The following is a 16,550-nucleotide window of genomic DNA, read 5'->3' as shown; positions in this document are numbered from 1 at the left end:
TTATAGTGTCCATTTTTCTTCTCCCTTTGTATAAAAATAGTCTGTATAAAAGGACAACTTTTGTTAGTGAGATTTCAAAATCATGAGTGTGATCCTGCAATCCCTGACTCCTGAGAATAGTCTCATTGAAACCAGTGAGACTGCTTGTGTAAGTGAGGAATGGGGCCTCAATATTTGTATCCAGTAGAGCTATATTTCTTAGCCACGCTTTATTGCCATTATTTTTTAGAGGCAATAGCATGCTTCAGGAAGTGAGTTCATAGCATTTATATCTGATATTCTCAGATTGTTAAAGATATCATGTGCCTTGTTATGAATGTATTGTGTACATATATAGCAATATAGTTTAGGAACAAAGGAAGTACCATAACAGAACAGACAGTTTGTCCATCTACTCTGGTATTCTGTTTTCAGTGGTGATCAGCACCTACCCTGGATAGGAAGGTGAAATACCCTCTAAGGTCCTGTTCTTGTGAGTTGCTGAGTATCTCCTGTGAAGATACACCCTCTGAATTCCACTTCTATTCGTGTCTCAAGTCCCCACTTTTCAGAATTGGACTCTAAGTACATCCAGCCAGTGGCACCACATGCACTCAGTTACTACAGTGGTGAACACATTATCAATATCCATACTGAAGCATGAGTTTCTAACAGTAGATATTTTGTATATGTGATTAATGCTACAGCTATTACACATACCACTACTGATCTAAACAAATGTATTATTATGATTTCCCTTTGCATCCAAGATCCTTAATTTTAACACCAATATTGCCTCTTTTTTGGCTTTTGGGAGTTAGAAAATGTCCTTTAGTAACCTGCCAGACCTCATTTAAGCTGTATCATCAATTTATAAATCCTTCTTTAAAAGAGAGGTGAGGGGCAGGGAAAGTCGATCTTGTTGGCAAAAGCCCTAAAAAGGCACCAGAGCATTGCAAGACTCTTCTCTGACATGGTGAGGTTCTTGCAAAATGAACAAATATGTTTAAAAAGTGGACAAATTAATCATAAAACATAATCCTACTAATTGTCAGAGCTCTGACATTATTTAAAGCCTGTAACCTGGTTTATTAGAGGACAAGGAGACTTTAATGAAAATGTGAATTTCACAGCACTAATCACTCTGGTTCCCTGTTCAAAATGTACAGTAGAACCTCAGAGTTACGAACACAAGTGTTACGAACTGATTGGTCAGTCACACACCTCATTTGGAACCAGAAGTGTGCAATCAAGCAGCAGCAGAGCCAAAAAAAAAAAGCAAATACAGTACAGTACTGTGTTACATGTAAACTACTAAAAAGATAAAGGAAAAGTTTAAAAACAGATTTGACAAGATAAAGAAACTGTTTCCATGTTCATTTCATTTAAGATGGTTAAAAGCAGCATTTTTCTTCTGCTTAGTTAAGTTTCAAAGTGCTATGAAGTCAACGTTCAGTTGTAAACTTTTGAAAGAACAACCATAACATTTTGTTCAGTGATACGAACAGCCTCCATTCCCACAGTGTTCATAACTCTGAGGTTCTACTGTATTTTATTCACTTTTCATAAGCCTTTCCTGCCCCTAGCAAGAGTCTTAAATGTCATGTTGGATTTGGTTTTCCCTATGACAATTTTTATGAAGTCATATGGTATAATGTACCTTGTGTATAAAGGCTATCTGTATTATGTACACAGTATTACACTTTACCTGTAATATAATTATACTAATTTGACCCTTTTTATTAAATGCAGCCTTGATTACTCAATACTGGAACACATTTGCACAAGTGAGACCTAAAGCATTATATAACAATCTAATATGAGGTCTCGTTGTATAAATACTGTATTAAATGTATTGACATCTTTGTTATATATATAAACAAATCATTAGTACTGGTCAGTGATTAACAGTAAAGCTGTCCTTAAATAGCCAGAAAAACAACATTTCTTATAAAACCTCAGATCATAGAACCTCAACATGTCAAGTCTTGACTGTGTTACAAAGCTCAAAAATGAGGAGTACAAGGAAAATCATAGTGTGGGAAACTTTAAGTGATTCAGGATAAACTACGCTAGCATATTGTCCGAAACCTCAGTTTTATGATTCCTGATATAAATAACTTATAATAACAAATAAGAGTTTCAAGATTTCTTGATACACAGATAGTATCAGCAGTATCTAGTTCAAATATAAAACCAAAGTCCCTGCTTTTAATTAAAAGTATTTATTTAAGCACTTTGAACTGAATTCGTCTCTGGTATTGTCTCCATTGATTTCAATATTTCAGTAACTTTAGTGGATTTTCACTAGGTATGAATCTAAATTCTTTTGTTAGTTTGATGAGTAATTTTTTTCAATCACTTGCCTTTACTGTCCATCCACAATTCTAGTCTCTTCCGATGAAATTCACTTGTCAGTAGAAGGCCCATGCAAACCCCTCCTGCTATAGAGGCCTCACTTTTCCCCTTCTCATGTGAGTATGGGATGGAACAGTAACACAGAAGGGGCTCTGATCTTCCTAGGCCTGATCCAAAGCCCACGGAAGTCAACAGACTCCCATTGACTTCAATGGCCCTTGAATCAAGCCCTCTGCATTGGGAAGATGGGCTACAGGCCAACTCTCAATGTGCTAACAAACAAGATGTCTGTTTGGGGCCAGGTGAGGCAAGAAGGCATTGGATACATTCTTATTCAGTTTATAGTATCTGGTAGGTGCTGATCAGGGATGTAGCGGGGGCAGCACCCCAAAGACTACAATAAAGTCTGTCCCTAGGTTGATAAAAGATAGATTTTGTTCTCACAACCATTACACAGGATACCAACCCCAAACCTGAGTACACATTCTTTTATGCAGGATTTGGGCATTTCACCCTGACAGAACTGTGTTAATCTCTTTGAGCCATCATTTCCGCTGTAGTCATTCAGATTCATGTATAGTACTTTTTTTTCTTTAAATCTTTTAAAATCTGGGATTTTGGAGAAAGCTTTTCCTAAACTATAAGAAATCAAGAGGATTGGCAATGAAGTGTCACTGGAAACTGTTGCTAGTAGCTGACTAAGTCCATTTACTATCCCTGTGGGGGGAAAAAAGACGGTAACGTGGACTCCAGTCCAAAACAAATATACATTGGCAATTATTCAGATGTTTCCATATGAAGAAATTGTAGGCAGGGGACATATTCAGGAAAAAGTCTAAATATAGAATGTGTTAAGTAGTCCCTAATGACCTGCTAGGTTCCCTTCCATTCTGATTTTATTCTGAAATGTGAACTCAGGGGACACCCGCAGAGATATGAGATATGCAGCATGTTTCTCTTGGTGATAGAGTTTACTGCAAGGGAACTGTGATGGAAATGTGAGAGCAAACAAGCCACCTCTAGCAGCCATGAAGTGAGAGTCAGTCAGTGATACAGGTGCTAAATGGCTTTGTATGCTTTTGTGTCATCAAACATTATTTTGAGTTTTATGAAAGTGCTATTTCTGGCCCAACAACACCAGTGTAAAAAGGAGTATTCCATGTTTTCTCATAACAGGAAAGAGGCATGCATAATCCAAAGGAAGTGTCCCCAGTTTAGCCATTTGGAAGTACTAAGCTAACAATGTTTTTACCTTTAAAGGGAGAAGACATTGACAATTGGAAAATCTTTTTTTATAGGTTTTTTTTTTTTTACCTGTTCCTAAACCAACACCACAAACTTTTTTCCTTGGATTTTTTTTTTTTTTTTTTGGTCTTTTTCACCTTGATGCTCTTTCTATCTTATTTTCTTAAGGGTCATATAGATTTAATTCCATTTACTGAAATCTATATATTGTAAAAAAATAGTCTGTTAGGAAACATATCTTATTGGCTTATTTGAAAGATTTTTCAGAATCATTGCTCATGTGTGTAAACAGTCCTTTGGATGGTAAACACTTATAAATTGTAAAGATGTGTGCCTTGTATCCTGCCTTACATTTGAGTTGGGTAGTTGTGAGGTATTGTGAGAAGGCGAGTCCTTCGCCACTCTGTCAACCCAGCACACATACAGACAGAGTTAGCATTCAAATCTCACCCCTCCGCGGGTTTCCTTTATTATTAACTTAAGGGCAACTAGCAACCTTCTGTCAAGCTGCCTTCTAAAATTGCTGTTTCTAGGGATTTCATCTGAAAGACCTCCTGTTTGACCCCTTAATTGCTCTCAGAATAACATTTTATTGTACTTTATATATTAATCACTATATAGATATTAACTAATTGATTCTCACAACACTTCTGTGAAGTAGGTAAGCATTCCCTTTTTGCCTAAAATCATACAATGAGGAATCAGGATTAAAACTCAGGACTTCCTGACTTTTAATCCTGCACTTGGTCCAACAGACAACATTGTCTTTACTTACTCTCCATTTTTTATCCTCATGAGTTGGGATTAATCAGACTCACCTGATCTGACTGGCAGATGAGTCAGAAGAATAGCTCTGGATTTCCATGCAGGCTCCTAGAACTTGACACCTTTTCACAAGGGCATCCTAGCTGACTGTATGGTATCCAGATTGTTTCCTCCTTTAGTTTTGTTCTTATGACAATTCTCTGAACCCTTTCAACTGCTTGTCTACTCTATTGGGTGAAGTCATTTTCCTGCCACTTGTCTAAGCACTCTGAATGAAAATTAAACTCTGGAATGCTCATTATGAAAGGTGACAGAAAATATTATTTTAAAAATATATTTGTGTTCAGGTGCAGCTGTGACTAATGTAACAATTTGTCTTCTTCAGCTATCAGGTTTGGGCGAATGCCACAAGCTGAGAAGGAGAAGCTCTTGGCAGAGATTTCCAGCGACATCGACCAGTTAAACCCAGAGTCGGCTGATCTTCGAGCCCTTGCCAAGAACTTGTATGACTCATACATAAAGTCCTTCCCTCTGACCAAAGCCAAGGCGAGGGCGATCTTGACAGGAAAAACGACAGACAAATCAGTTAGTTTTCTCTGTTTTTTTTTTTAAGTAAATGATTTACCACATTGACAACACACTAAAAAAACCCAACCCTTTGCTGTTGGCAGTTACATATTTCAAGCTGTGTCTGAAACACAGGAAATGTTTTTAGATAGGATAAGTAAATATAATTTGAAAAATCTCCAAGTTCACCTAGTAAAATACTTGAAATCAGTACAAGAATTTGAAGGTCATCTTAACCTTTTTGTACTCCTTGATCCATTCTTCCTATTTCCCCTGTCCTCCACCATAATTTATCTTACACATTATCTCTGTAATAGGTCTATCTGTTAGAGGATAGGCTGCAGTACTATTACAAGCATCCATAGAGTAGTTATTACCAGTACCAGCTGTGAACCCAAGATATGTTCTAAACCCATGTAGTTAAATGATAATAGTCATACCCTCCTTGGTTTCCTGCTTCGTAAGTGTTGAAAGATTCACAGAACCAGCACTGTCACCCACTCCCCACAAATATACTGCTTGTTCCTAAGATATAATGATGTGTTCCTGAATTTAAGTTAGTTATCTTGGTTAGTTCAGTATCCTGTGGTGCTAGAACTTAAATTTTAAGGAAACACATTATAGGAATATATGTGTAAGTTAGTAATAAATGTATATGTATTTGTGGGTTCCCTTGAAAAATGCAACATGTAAAGATCTTTTTTATTATACAGCAATATCTCTGTAAATCAGTATAAAAGTATGCATCTATGACATCCTATTAAACACAGTGGAATTTTGTTTTATCATCATTCAACTACATGGGATAAAAACTTTTCCAGAAATAACAGCTATTGGTGTTGATGTGTTTCTTTAGGCTGAGTATCAGGGAGTTTGTGAGTTAGGACCACACTAAGGCCAGTTGATTTGATTTTCTTTGATATTTTCTAAGGCAGGAAAGAATTTCACACTTTTTGATTGCTACTAAAGGCTTGTCTTCACTGCAAAGTTAACTCGAGTTATAACTCAAGTGGTGCCTCAAACTCAGGTACCATCCACACACAAAAATCCTTCACTCAAGTGTGGCAGTGTTTTAACTCCATTTGGCTGGCCCCTCAAGAGGTATAGGCTAAAGCATAATTTGTCACTTGCTAACATGACTGTTCTGTAGTGTGGACTCAGACTAGTTCCACTGTAATGCCGCTAGTCCTCCAACATCTTCCTGCATATGCCCAGAATAGACAACTTTTCACACAGTTCACTGGGAAAGAATTGATAGAGCAGTTCAGCTTCCTGCAAAGCAAAGAACCATGGTATATGTCCCTAAGAATTTTTAATGCCACATATGAATAAGTATAACACCAGTCAGACATAGCAGCCCAAGTGTTATTTTGCAATATGCCCACTCTCTCTCAAGCTAATCTAACTCAAAAGCAGTAACTTGAGTGTAGATAACTTAACTCTGCAGTTAAGACATACCCTAAACTTGCAAAAGAGCCAGTGAGAACAGTTATAATCTGACCTGTCTTGGTATTATTATGCTTAGTAGAAATTTTGCTTCTATGCATGTATCTGATTTGGGAAGTGAACTGTTTTATGGATCTGTATTTAGGCTTTGGATCAAACCCATAAAAACCAGTCAGGTATAGAATAATCATCAAAATGGGCATTGCCAAGTTGCTCCTTACACTTTAAGAAGCTTTGCATGCATATTTTATGAATAATTATAAGGAACAGAGGTTTGTGAATCATTGACAACAAAATTAAGAGTCTCAAAGTTTGCCAAGTTTTTGCACTGTAATGTGAATAAAAAATTCTCCTATTTTCACAAAATTAGTGCACTAAAGTGGGCCTATCATGAAACCAAAATCTTTTCATTAAGAAAACACATGAAATAGTCAGTTCATGTAGGTTTGCATCAAAACTTTAACGGCAGCCACTGATCTGTGCCGTGTGACATGGGTATTACTTTTTCTCTCCCTGACCTACGTCACACGACTAAGATCAGAAAAAAAAGAGAGAGAAATCTTTTACCAAGACATTTGTGTGTCTCACCTTTCTTGCACAGATTACAGCATGTACAAGGACAGGTTTCAGAGTAGCAGCCGTGTTAGTCTGTATCTGCAAAAAGAAAAGGAGGACTTGTGGCACCTTAAGAGACTAACAAATTTATTTGAGCATAAGCTTTCGTGAGCTACAGCTCACTTCATCGGATGCATTCGTACAAACTATCAGGTGCATATGACTAAGTGAAATGATGTTAGCAAGAATTTCACTAACAATATTTTGCAGTTTTTTACAGCCCTAATAATATCACATTCCATTTACTGTATTTGCTTGCCTTTGAGGTCTAATTAGCCAGCTGCAGTGCCTCTAGAAGATAGGCTTACACATTGGAATATGGTAGAAAAGAGGGAGATGCGCAAAATGTGTGTAGAGCTGGCTTTTCCAACAGATCATCAGCATCTGGCAAGAAGAAAACTGTTGCTATGCTAGGGATATTCTGGTTCTGAATGGGATACCATATGTACAGTGATTATCCCAGGCAGGGGTTGGAGGGGAGAATAGAAGTTGTGCATATGATACTTTTCTCCATGTGTATATGTGGTATTTAATTCCTTTCATCCTAGAGAATTCCTGCCCTGCTGCTTCACTCTGCAGGTGCTCTTGCTGCCTCTCTTTCAGCTCCCTCTTAAGCTTCTCACTGTTCTGCAGTGAGCAGGAAAGCAGTTGGCAGAAGGAGCAGTGAGAAAGGGAGGGAAAAGACACCAGCAGTTCTAGAATGCTGCTCTTCAGGCATGAGAGTAGCCCACATAGGTAAAGGACAATGCTCAAAGGAAAGTATTTTTTCCCCCAACCTCTCCGTATCCTGAACAGAGTGCAGAAAAGCACAGTGGTAGTTTCTTTGTGTCTCATGTCCCATGCTTTGGGCATGGTGGGAGAATTCAACTAGAGGGCAGGGCAGCCAGTTTCTCTTTCATGGAGAGAAAGTTCTGATCTGAGACACTGCACCACTTGTAGCAGTGCCATTTTTTTTAAATTAGGAAGTTGAGCAGCTTTCCTGATTGCATTTTCTCTCATCCTATGTATGCCACTGTATTCATCAACAATGGATAAGGATGTTGTCCAGATCTTTCTGCTAAAATAACCAGTAGTGAAACATTTAACAGTATCAGCATTTAAATTGTTAGGTTTTTCAGAATCAATACCTCATTGAGAAAAAGGGGAAATTCAGACCTTTCTTAAAGCCTGATTCTTATCTCTGTTTTAAACTCAGTGCAGTTACTCTTAATTCACACACCAGTGTATCTGAGATCAGAAATAAGTTCTTGGGGCTATTATTTATGTCTCTCTGCAGACTGTCAAAGACTACTGATCCTCAACAGGCTTATCAAGCCTCCAGGATTGTCCTGGAGTCTCCAGGAATTAAAGATTAATCTTGAATTAAAGATTATGTCATATGATGAAACCTCCAGGGATACATCCAACCAAAATTGGCAACCCTTGTCCACAACTAGAAGGTTTTCTTCCTGAGCAGTAGGGCTAGGAACTATTTTTCATGGACTGCTTAAATCCTACATAATTGAAGAGTGTAAAATTTTGGGGACCAAAGGTCCCTTCCCAGTTGCAAATTAGAATTGTCCCTATTTCTAAAGGATGTTGAGAGCCTTATTTGATAGATAATTGGTTGTTAGTTTATTATGAGTAAGAAAGAGAGATGATTGTTTTGTATAAGAGTTCAGATCTCACTGCTCATATGTTTGTGGTAGAATTAATTAGCTGACTCAAGGGCAAGCGAGGTCTGCCAGGTTATAGTAGCTAACATCTAAGCCCTCAGAGCAGGATCAAACTTAATTATATTGTTTTTGTCTTTTTTTAATGTATACTGCTGATTTTCCAATTTCTTGCCTTATAAAAGGAATCTTTATACATTTTTTTCAAAAACTGGTCTCATTCTTCCATGTTAAACTCTGTAAACCAGATTCTGACCTTAGTTACACTATTGTATGTAACAGAGTTTATGACTCTAAATTGTGTGAGTTTATGTACTAAGAATCCCACCAGCTGTTCTCACATACTTAAACTGATGCAATTAGAGTCAATATTAAACTAAGCAACTGTCTGCTTTATCTAATGTGTTCATGCTGATTGGACATCTAAACAGCACTGACTGAGCCTCTGATCCTGCTAACACTTATGCACACAAATAATTTTATGTATATGAGTAGTCACACTCAGGTCAATAGTAATAGTCACTGGCGTAAAGTTATTCACATAAAACTGTTGGCAGGATTGATACCTAAACACCCAGCATCCCCTGGGCCCAGTATGAAGTTTGGGTAGGAGTTTTTAGGGGTGAACTCTTCTTCATTTGTTCCAAATTTGTGGTAGGACAGCACATTCACAATTTCCATTCTGAGAAATACTCCAGAGCTGTGTGAGATCTGAATGAACTGTACTGCTATGCTTTGTTGGCTGGTTAATTAATAACTGTCTGGACTTTGGAAGTGACTTGGTAATGCCTGGATATTATGCTGATGCAATGCTCATGCAATGTATATAGTGTACCATCACATGATGTTCTACTTAAACCAATCACCAGGCTAGAGTTTGCCATAAAACAATACATAAATAGACAAACCCCTATATAATTGCTACCACTTTTCAGGACATGTTTACATACCACTGGAAGAGTGGATGCACTCAGTCAGTAAATAATGATTAAAACTTTTATATTATTTGTACTGTAATGGACTTTGTGCTCTAGAACATCAAACTGTTTACTATGGGCACAGTTTAAATTTATACCTTTTTTAATTGCAGTAGCATCTGCGTCACCTGAAAATGATTGGATATGCTAAGGTAGTGTGTGGAATCTAAAATTACTAAGTAACAAGTCCTCTTCTGGAATGTACAGTGCTCACCAGCCATGGCAAAATAAGCGTCAGGTTACAGAGTTCATTTGAGCCTTTAAATTGCATATTTTCTTGGCTATTGTCAACTCTTTGTTTTTCATTCTGTAATATGAGTGGGCTGAACCCCATTGAAGTACTGTTATCAGCATAGCAGAACAGTAATCTGGGAACAGATGTTATCCATGATGCTTTTCTCGAGTTTGGTGCTGGAGGAGCAACTAGGAATCTCTAGAAGGAATGAAAGAGAGTGACCCAGCAGTAATGAAAGTAGATGTTTAGTAGGCTACACTCATGGAGTCATTATTCCATCCAGTTATTTATATGAAAAATATTCCTCTGTTGCCAGGACTGGAAGAACATGTTCAATAAGTCTTGAGACATATCTATCCTTTTCCTACCATGTGCTGTCACACATCTTGAAATTAAAATGATTGTCATAGAACTGTAGGCAAACAATTAGTGATGTATCTTACACTGTCTTGTATTTTGACTGAAACGAATGACCTCTTGCTAGGTTTGCTAGCTGGTCACTTTCATAATGGCACAGCCAGTTTTGTTTTAGGCCTTTTCTACATAAGAAAATTATGCTAATTTAACTAAATTGGTTTAGATACTGATTTAATTAAATTGGTGTAACTCTCTTATGTGGATACTTTTGTTTCAGTTTTAAGAGTGCCTCATATCAGTTTAGCTTAACTAGGCTTCTAAACTGATTTAATTAAATTGAAACAATGTTCTTATGGAGACAAACCCTTACTGGGGGATTGTATGAGCAGGGACCCCATCTACTACTAATAGCTTTGAAATTGCTTTTAAGTCTCTGCAGCCAGATTACAAGAAGGTAAGTCTTTAAGAATTAGTGCCAAGGTAAGGCTATCAGAATCTGGCCCAGAGAAAAGAACTTGTTGCGTTTGGAAGATAAAGATATTTGTTGTAGTAGTAATGGATATAGAAATTATGTAACCGGATGGGATGCTTGGTGTGCTCATTTACATGCCAGTACCCAGAATTTTCAGGCATCTTACTTCTATTTCATAGCAGGAACCTGAGATCCAAGAACAAAGCAAATGGGTCTGATGGGCTTGTAGGTAGGTGCATTGAGTCCTTTGTCAAGAGCAATGTAAATTATTTTGCAGGAGTGACATTGCAAAGAGGTTAAAATCTTTATTTTTGGAAGCATTGTCAAAGAATAGCAGGATTTTTTTGTGCTGACTTTAAATATCAAAAAAGACAATAGCAAATACGTTCCACAGAGAGACTGCACAGTTCCCAAGACTGATTTCTAAAGGTCTGACTCCAAATAAAATACTTTAAAAGGTATTAAAAGTTTTTGCCACCAGACTTTTGTATTTTTTTGTATATTTTAGAGTGATCTGGATTGCTTGGTAAGCAGGGCACAACCAGACAATATGCATTTTAATATAGTTAAATGTAAATGCATACATGCAGAAATAAAGAATGTAGGCCATACTTAAAGGATGGGGGTCATAGTGAATAATCAGTTTAACATGAGCTCCCAGTGTAAAACTGTGACCAAAATGGCTAATGTAATCCTTGGATGCATAAACAGGGGAATCTCACATAGGAGTAGAGAAGTTATTTTACCTCTGTATTTGGCACTGATGCAACCCTTGCTGGAATCCTGTGTCCAGTTCTAGTGTCCTCAATTCAAGAAAGATGTTGATAAATTGGAGAGGGTTCAAAAAAGAGCCACAGGAATGATTAAAGGATTAGAAAACATGCCTTATTGTGATCAATCTATTTAGCTTAACAAACAAAAGGTTAAGGGGTGAATTGATTACAGTCTATAAGTATCTATATGGGGAACAAATATTTTAATAATGGGCTGTTCAATCTAGCAGAGAAAAGTATAACATGATCCAATAGCTCGAAGTTGAACCTCGACAAATTCAGACTGAAAATAAGTTGTAAATTTTTAACAGTGAGGGTAATTAACCTTTGAATTCTCAATCAATGGTAATTTTCTAATCAAGATTGTATGTTTTTTCTAAAAGATATGCTCTTTTGGGGAATTATTTTGGAGAAATTCTAAGGCTTGTGTTATACAGGAGGTCAGGCTGGGTGATCACAGTTCCTTCTGGCCTTGGAATCTCTGACCTATGAATTTTGTATGACTGGTGCCAAAAGGCAAATCAAAGACTTAAACAGAAACTTTGGTATATGTAGAATTGAGGTAGAAAAGTAAATGCCAAATAGAAATACGTAGTATCTTGTGGTTATTTATTATTTTATTTTGCTTTAATAAGAAGTGGATCAACCATTCACAGATAAATAAGTAGGTCTCAGTTTGAAGAAATATTTCTGCAGCTGCAACACAATAGAGTGGTACTAAAGATAGCTGATATCTTACAAATTGTAGCTCTCCCTTATCAACATCTCCTTCTCCCCTCTCAAAAGTAACATTGTGATTTTCCATCCAATTTCACAATTAAACAATTAAAATTGTATGTTTCTTAGGAGCAGAACATGATCCAATTGTTGGCGCATGTTTAAATTACGTTTTTGGGAGTCAGTAACATATGGCCTGATCCAGTGCTCATTGAAGTCAATGGGTTGAATACATGAAGGCTAAAAAGCATGTTATAAATTGTTAGAAATACCTCCCTGTGTTTCTTACTTCAGTTGAGGTGAATAACAGATAATTACTTATGTGTGGGAAAATGGAAGGAAGAGAGAGTGAATTGTCAGGGGGGAAAAACAAATATTACCAAATATTTGGGAGGGTCCATGCTTTGTTTTTCACAAATAAACTAATACAATTCTGGGTAAATGATGCATGCACTATATTTAAATAATTTGGCCCCAAGGATAGTCATTCCTAAGATAAATTCGTAGTATTCACTTGTTCACTTCTTTTAACAGATCTTGTCATTGGGCCTCACATCTGTTTATTCTGAAATAGATTGTTTCCAGATCATAGAAGAAGAATTTTGCTGGTATTAGTTTTGCTAATTTGTTTTCAAATTGACTTATTCTAGTTGGGTATTTTTAACAGGCAGACTCATTGTTGTGACCTGAATTCGCTTTGTTCTAGTTTACAGCATACTATTTTTTGCATCAAGGACTTTTTTTCTCATTAACAAGTTATTTGAGTTTAAAAAACTCTGAAGTCCTTTAATATATCAGTGTAACAGAAGATGCCATTTACAAGATAGTCAAGGTAAAATAGTTGCAATTATTTGTAACACTTACTAGGACTTGTATTTAAAAATGAGCATAACAGCATATGAAGTAATGTAAATGTGAACATATTATGTCTATCTATAGAAAAAGTATTGTACCTACATAACTACAAATTAAACATTTAAGGGTAATATGTTATTGGATAAAGAAAAGGAGTACTTGTGGCACCTTAGAGACTAACCAGTTTATGAGCATGAGCTTTCATGCTCAAATAAACTGGTTAGTCTCTAAGGTGCCACAAGTACTCCTTTTCTTTTTGCGAATACAGACTAACACGGCTGTTACTCTGAAACATGTTATTGGATGTAAACTATTAAAATACACGTTAAAGAGAGAATATTCTTTTATTAACTAACTTTCTGAACTTTGAATTCTTATAGTAAAACACTTGTGAAACTAAGAGAGGACAAAAACATTAATAGACGCTTTTTAGGAGTGAAAATCAGTTCTGTATTTTAAAAGAAATTGCTTTCCTTGAATTATTTAAAAAATTACCCTCTCCAAATCCCAAAACTCCAGGAAGTGGGTTCCCAGCAAGTGTAGGAAATCTGTGGGAATTACTGGCCCTTTCTGCGAACTGTTTTTAATGCTGGAAGAAAGTTTGCTTCAGTGGATTTATCTGGATTTTAACCCAAAAGCAAAACTACTAGGTATATTGATGCGTATTTACACATCCCATGCCAACTTTCATGGGTTTCTTAACAATGGTTTATGCCTTTATAGTCTTTCAGTAGGATAATGTATGTAGGAAGGATACATGAAACTCAATCCCATTTTTACTTTTATTTTTAGCCATTCGTTATTTACGACATGAACTCCTTAATGATGGGTGAAGATCAGATCAATTGCAAACATGTCACACCCCTGCAGGAGCAGAACAAAGAGGTGGCAATTCGCATCTTCCAGCGGTGTCAGTTTCGCTCAGTGGAGGCAGTGCAGGAGATCACAGAATTTGCCAAAAGCATTCCAGGTTTTGTGAACCTTGACCTGAATGATCAAGTAACTCTCCTGAAATACGGTGTCCACGAGATCATATATACGTTGCTGGCCTCACTGATGAATAAAGATGGAGTTCTCATATCCAATGGACAAGGATTCATGACGCGGGAGTTTCTGAAGAGCCTGAGAAAACCTTTTTGTGACTTTATGGAGCCCAAATTTGAGTTTGCTGTGAAGTTCAATGCACTGGAACTAGATGATAGTGACCTGGCAATATTTATAGCTGTCATTATACTCAGTGGAGGTAAGCACTGCCTTATTTAATATGCAATTTTATATAATAGGGTTGCTGCTTTTAACTCCTGTGAAAACAGACAAGGGATCACTACTAAGAGATCAAGACCAGATTGCTTAAATGTAGCCTTTGATCAGCTCTCTACTGTCTTGATATTCCTTGCTTTCCTTCAGTCTCAGTCACAAACTGCCAATGCAAATGTGCTGTTTTCAGAGTAACAGCCGTGTTAGTCTGTATTCGCAAAAAGAAAAGGAGTACTTGTGGCACCTTAGAGACTAACCAATTTATTTGAGCATGAGCTTTCGTGAGCTACAGCTCACTTCATCAGATACATACCGTGGAAACAAAATGTGCTGTTGTTACTGATTGAGCTGGACATGCCTGCTGAGTCAGCAGTATTTTTCATCTTAAAAAAATTAAATCAGAATGGTCTTACTTAAAACAGCAAGGGTGGGAATCTTACCAGCAAAACCATTTAAAAGTCACCCTACTGTAGTAAGAATTCTTTTTCACCTACAATTAGCTTGTGCAGCCTCTTAATTTTATATTAATAGCTTGGATTCAATAAGAATTTCAAATGAATAAGTACTCAGCATTTGACTCTCAGGAATGTAAGGTTATTTGAATTCAGTCAATGATATTGACGCACATAGGGTTTTGTTCACCTTAAAAAGAAAAAAAAAATTAATGAGTTACTCAAGAAAGTGAGAGCCTATTAACACTAGGAAAAAAACATGCCCTCATGGTCGGTTCAACCTTTTCTATACTGCTAGGCTAATAGCAGTGTCTATGCTTTGTGGACAGAACGGGTACAGAAGTTAAGGCATCAATGTGTATGCAATATCTTCAACTTTATGCCAAAGAGGACAGTGAATTTTCACTCTTCTTTAGAAGAAGCAATTGGTATCGCCCGCCTTTTTCTAACGCTGTCACATCTCTGGTATTCTGTGGATCAGTTTTCAGGCAGCTGTCCAAAGCAGCACTCTTTCCATAGAAAACCAGATACATCAAGCCTACACTGTAGGCCAGGGTCAGCTCTTCTATGCTGGTGCCATTGACGTCAGTGTTACAACTGTAACCCAAATGAGAATTTGGCCCAGCTGGCCTGTATGCTTATTCTCAGTTCTGCACCACAGATGTCATGGCAGACCTGTGCACGTTTCTGAATTCAGGTCTTCAACACAGCAAAGCAGAGTGCTTTTTTATTGAATTATCTTTAAACATAAACACCACATGCTAACATACAAAAATCAAACATTTTGTTTGGAGTGTGTTGTTATGTATGATATACCATACATCACGTTTAAATTAATGTAAAATTACTTTCTGGCATTATGTTTCATTCAGGGAAAATATCACAAAATGTTCTGTTAGACTAGCTAAATCCACTTCAAACAAGTACAACTTTTCTCAGAAGACCTTTGCTTGAGCAAGACTTTCAAACAAATGGATCCCTGAGGACTTTGAATTAATTCAATAAAGCAGAATATGATAGGAGTACATTTTTGGTTGGCTGAGGGGGGATGGAATTATACAATCTTAAAAAGACACTCCAGAAAGTGAGCCAATAAAGTCTGAGTTTTTTGATATTACAGAAAAGTTAACAGATGAGAAACAGGCCCTTAAAAGCTCTCCTATTTCTAACTGAAAAAAGGGAACTCATAATCTGTAGGTGCAAAACTGGGTCTGTTAAATTTCAGTAGTGTTTGTTTTGCATTAGAGGAAACAAGTATGAGGTAAGTAATCTTACATTTTGGATCCCAGGAGGATAATAACCCACTAAGAAATGTTAACTTCTGTGAACCAGATTAATCAACCAATAATAATTTTTCTTACATGAATAATCTGAAAACCGAGATTCATGAAACACTTTTTGAATTTAATTAATTAGTTTTAATTAGTTCAGAATCTCATCCAGCCACTGTACATAAAAATCCTATAGTTTTCTGATATGAAAACAGATTTCTGAAGGTGATATCCTTCTACCTGCTTTCAGGACTGTTTTAAAATAAGAAAGATGATGTTTTGAAAAAGCTCATCCCTTATCCAAGACAATGACAACTTGCTTCCTACTTGGGGATGTCCTCTAGTCTACAGAGTCAAATTGTACCTATAACAAACTAATGTTTATAATCCGTTCCAGCTGTGGTTTATATTAATATGTTCTGTGGGAGTACATGAAGGACAGTGTTCCTTCTTTGCAGTAGGTAATTTAATACAGACAGGTCTGACGAAATATGGAAGTGAAACCCTGCTCTTTTGGATGCTCTTGCTGATGTTTCAGTGGGAAGTTAGCCTACCAA

General features: G+C 36.8%; 1 protein-coding gene across 1 annotated transcript in view; it reads left to right on the top strand.

Moving 5' to 3' along the window:
- Positions 1-16,550, top strand: part of PPARG (peroxisome proliferator activated receptor gamma) — a 49,443-nt gene that overhangs the window by 19,280 nt on the left and 13,613 nt on the right. Inside the window, exons 5-6 of the mRNA XM_077821329.1 lie at positions 4,733-4,932; positions 13,806-14,256. Of these exons, the coding sequence (XP_077677455.1) occupies positions 4,733-4,932; positions 13,806-14,256 (651 nt within the window). The remainder of the gene's footprint in view (positions 1-4,732; positions 4,933-13,805; positions 14,257-16,550) is intronic.

This window comes from Eretmochelys imbricata, chromosome 7, assembly GCF_965152235.1.
Source record: "Eretmochelys imbricata isolate rEreImb1 chromosome 7, rEreImb1.hap1, whole genome shotgun sequence".
NCBI classification, from domain to species: Eukaryota; Metazoa; Chordata; order Testudines; family Cheloniidae; genus Eretmochelys; species Eretmochelys imbricata.
This window is presented reverse-complemented; position numbering and strand designations above follow the sequence as displayed.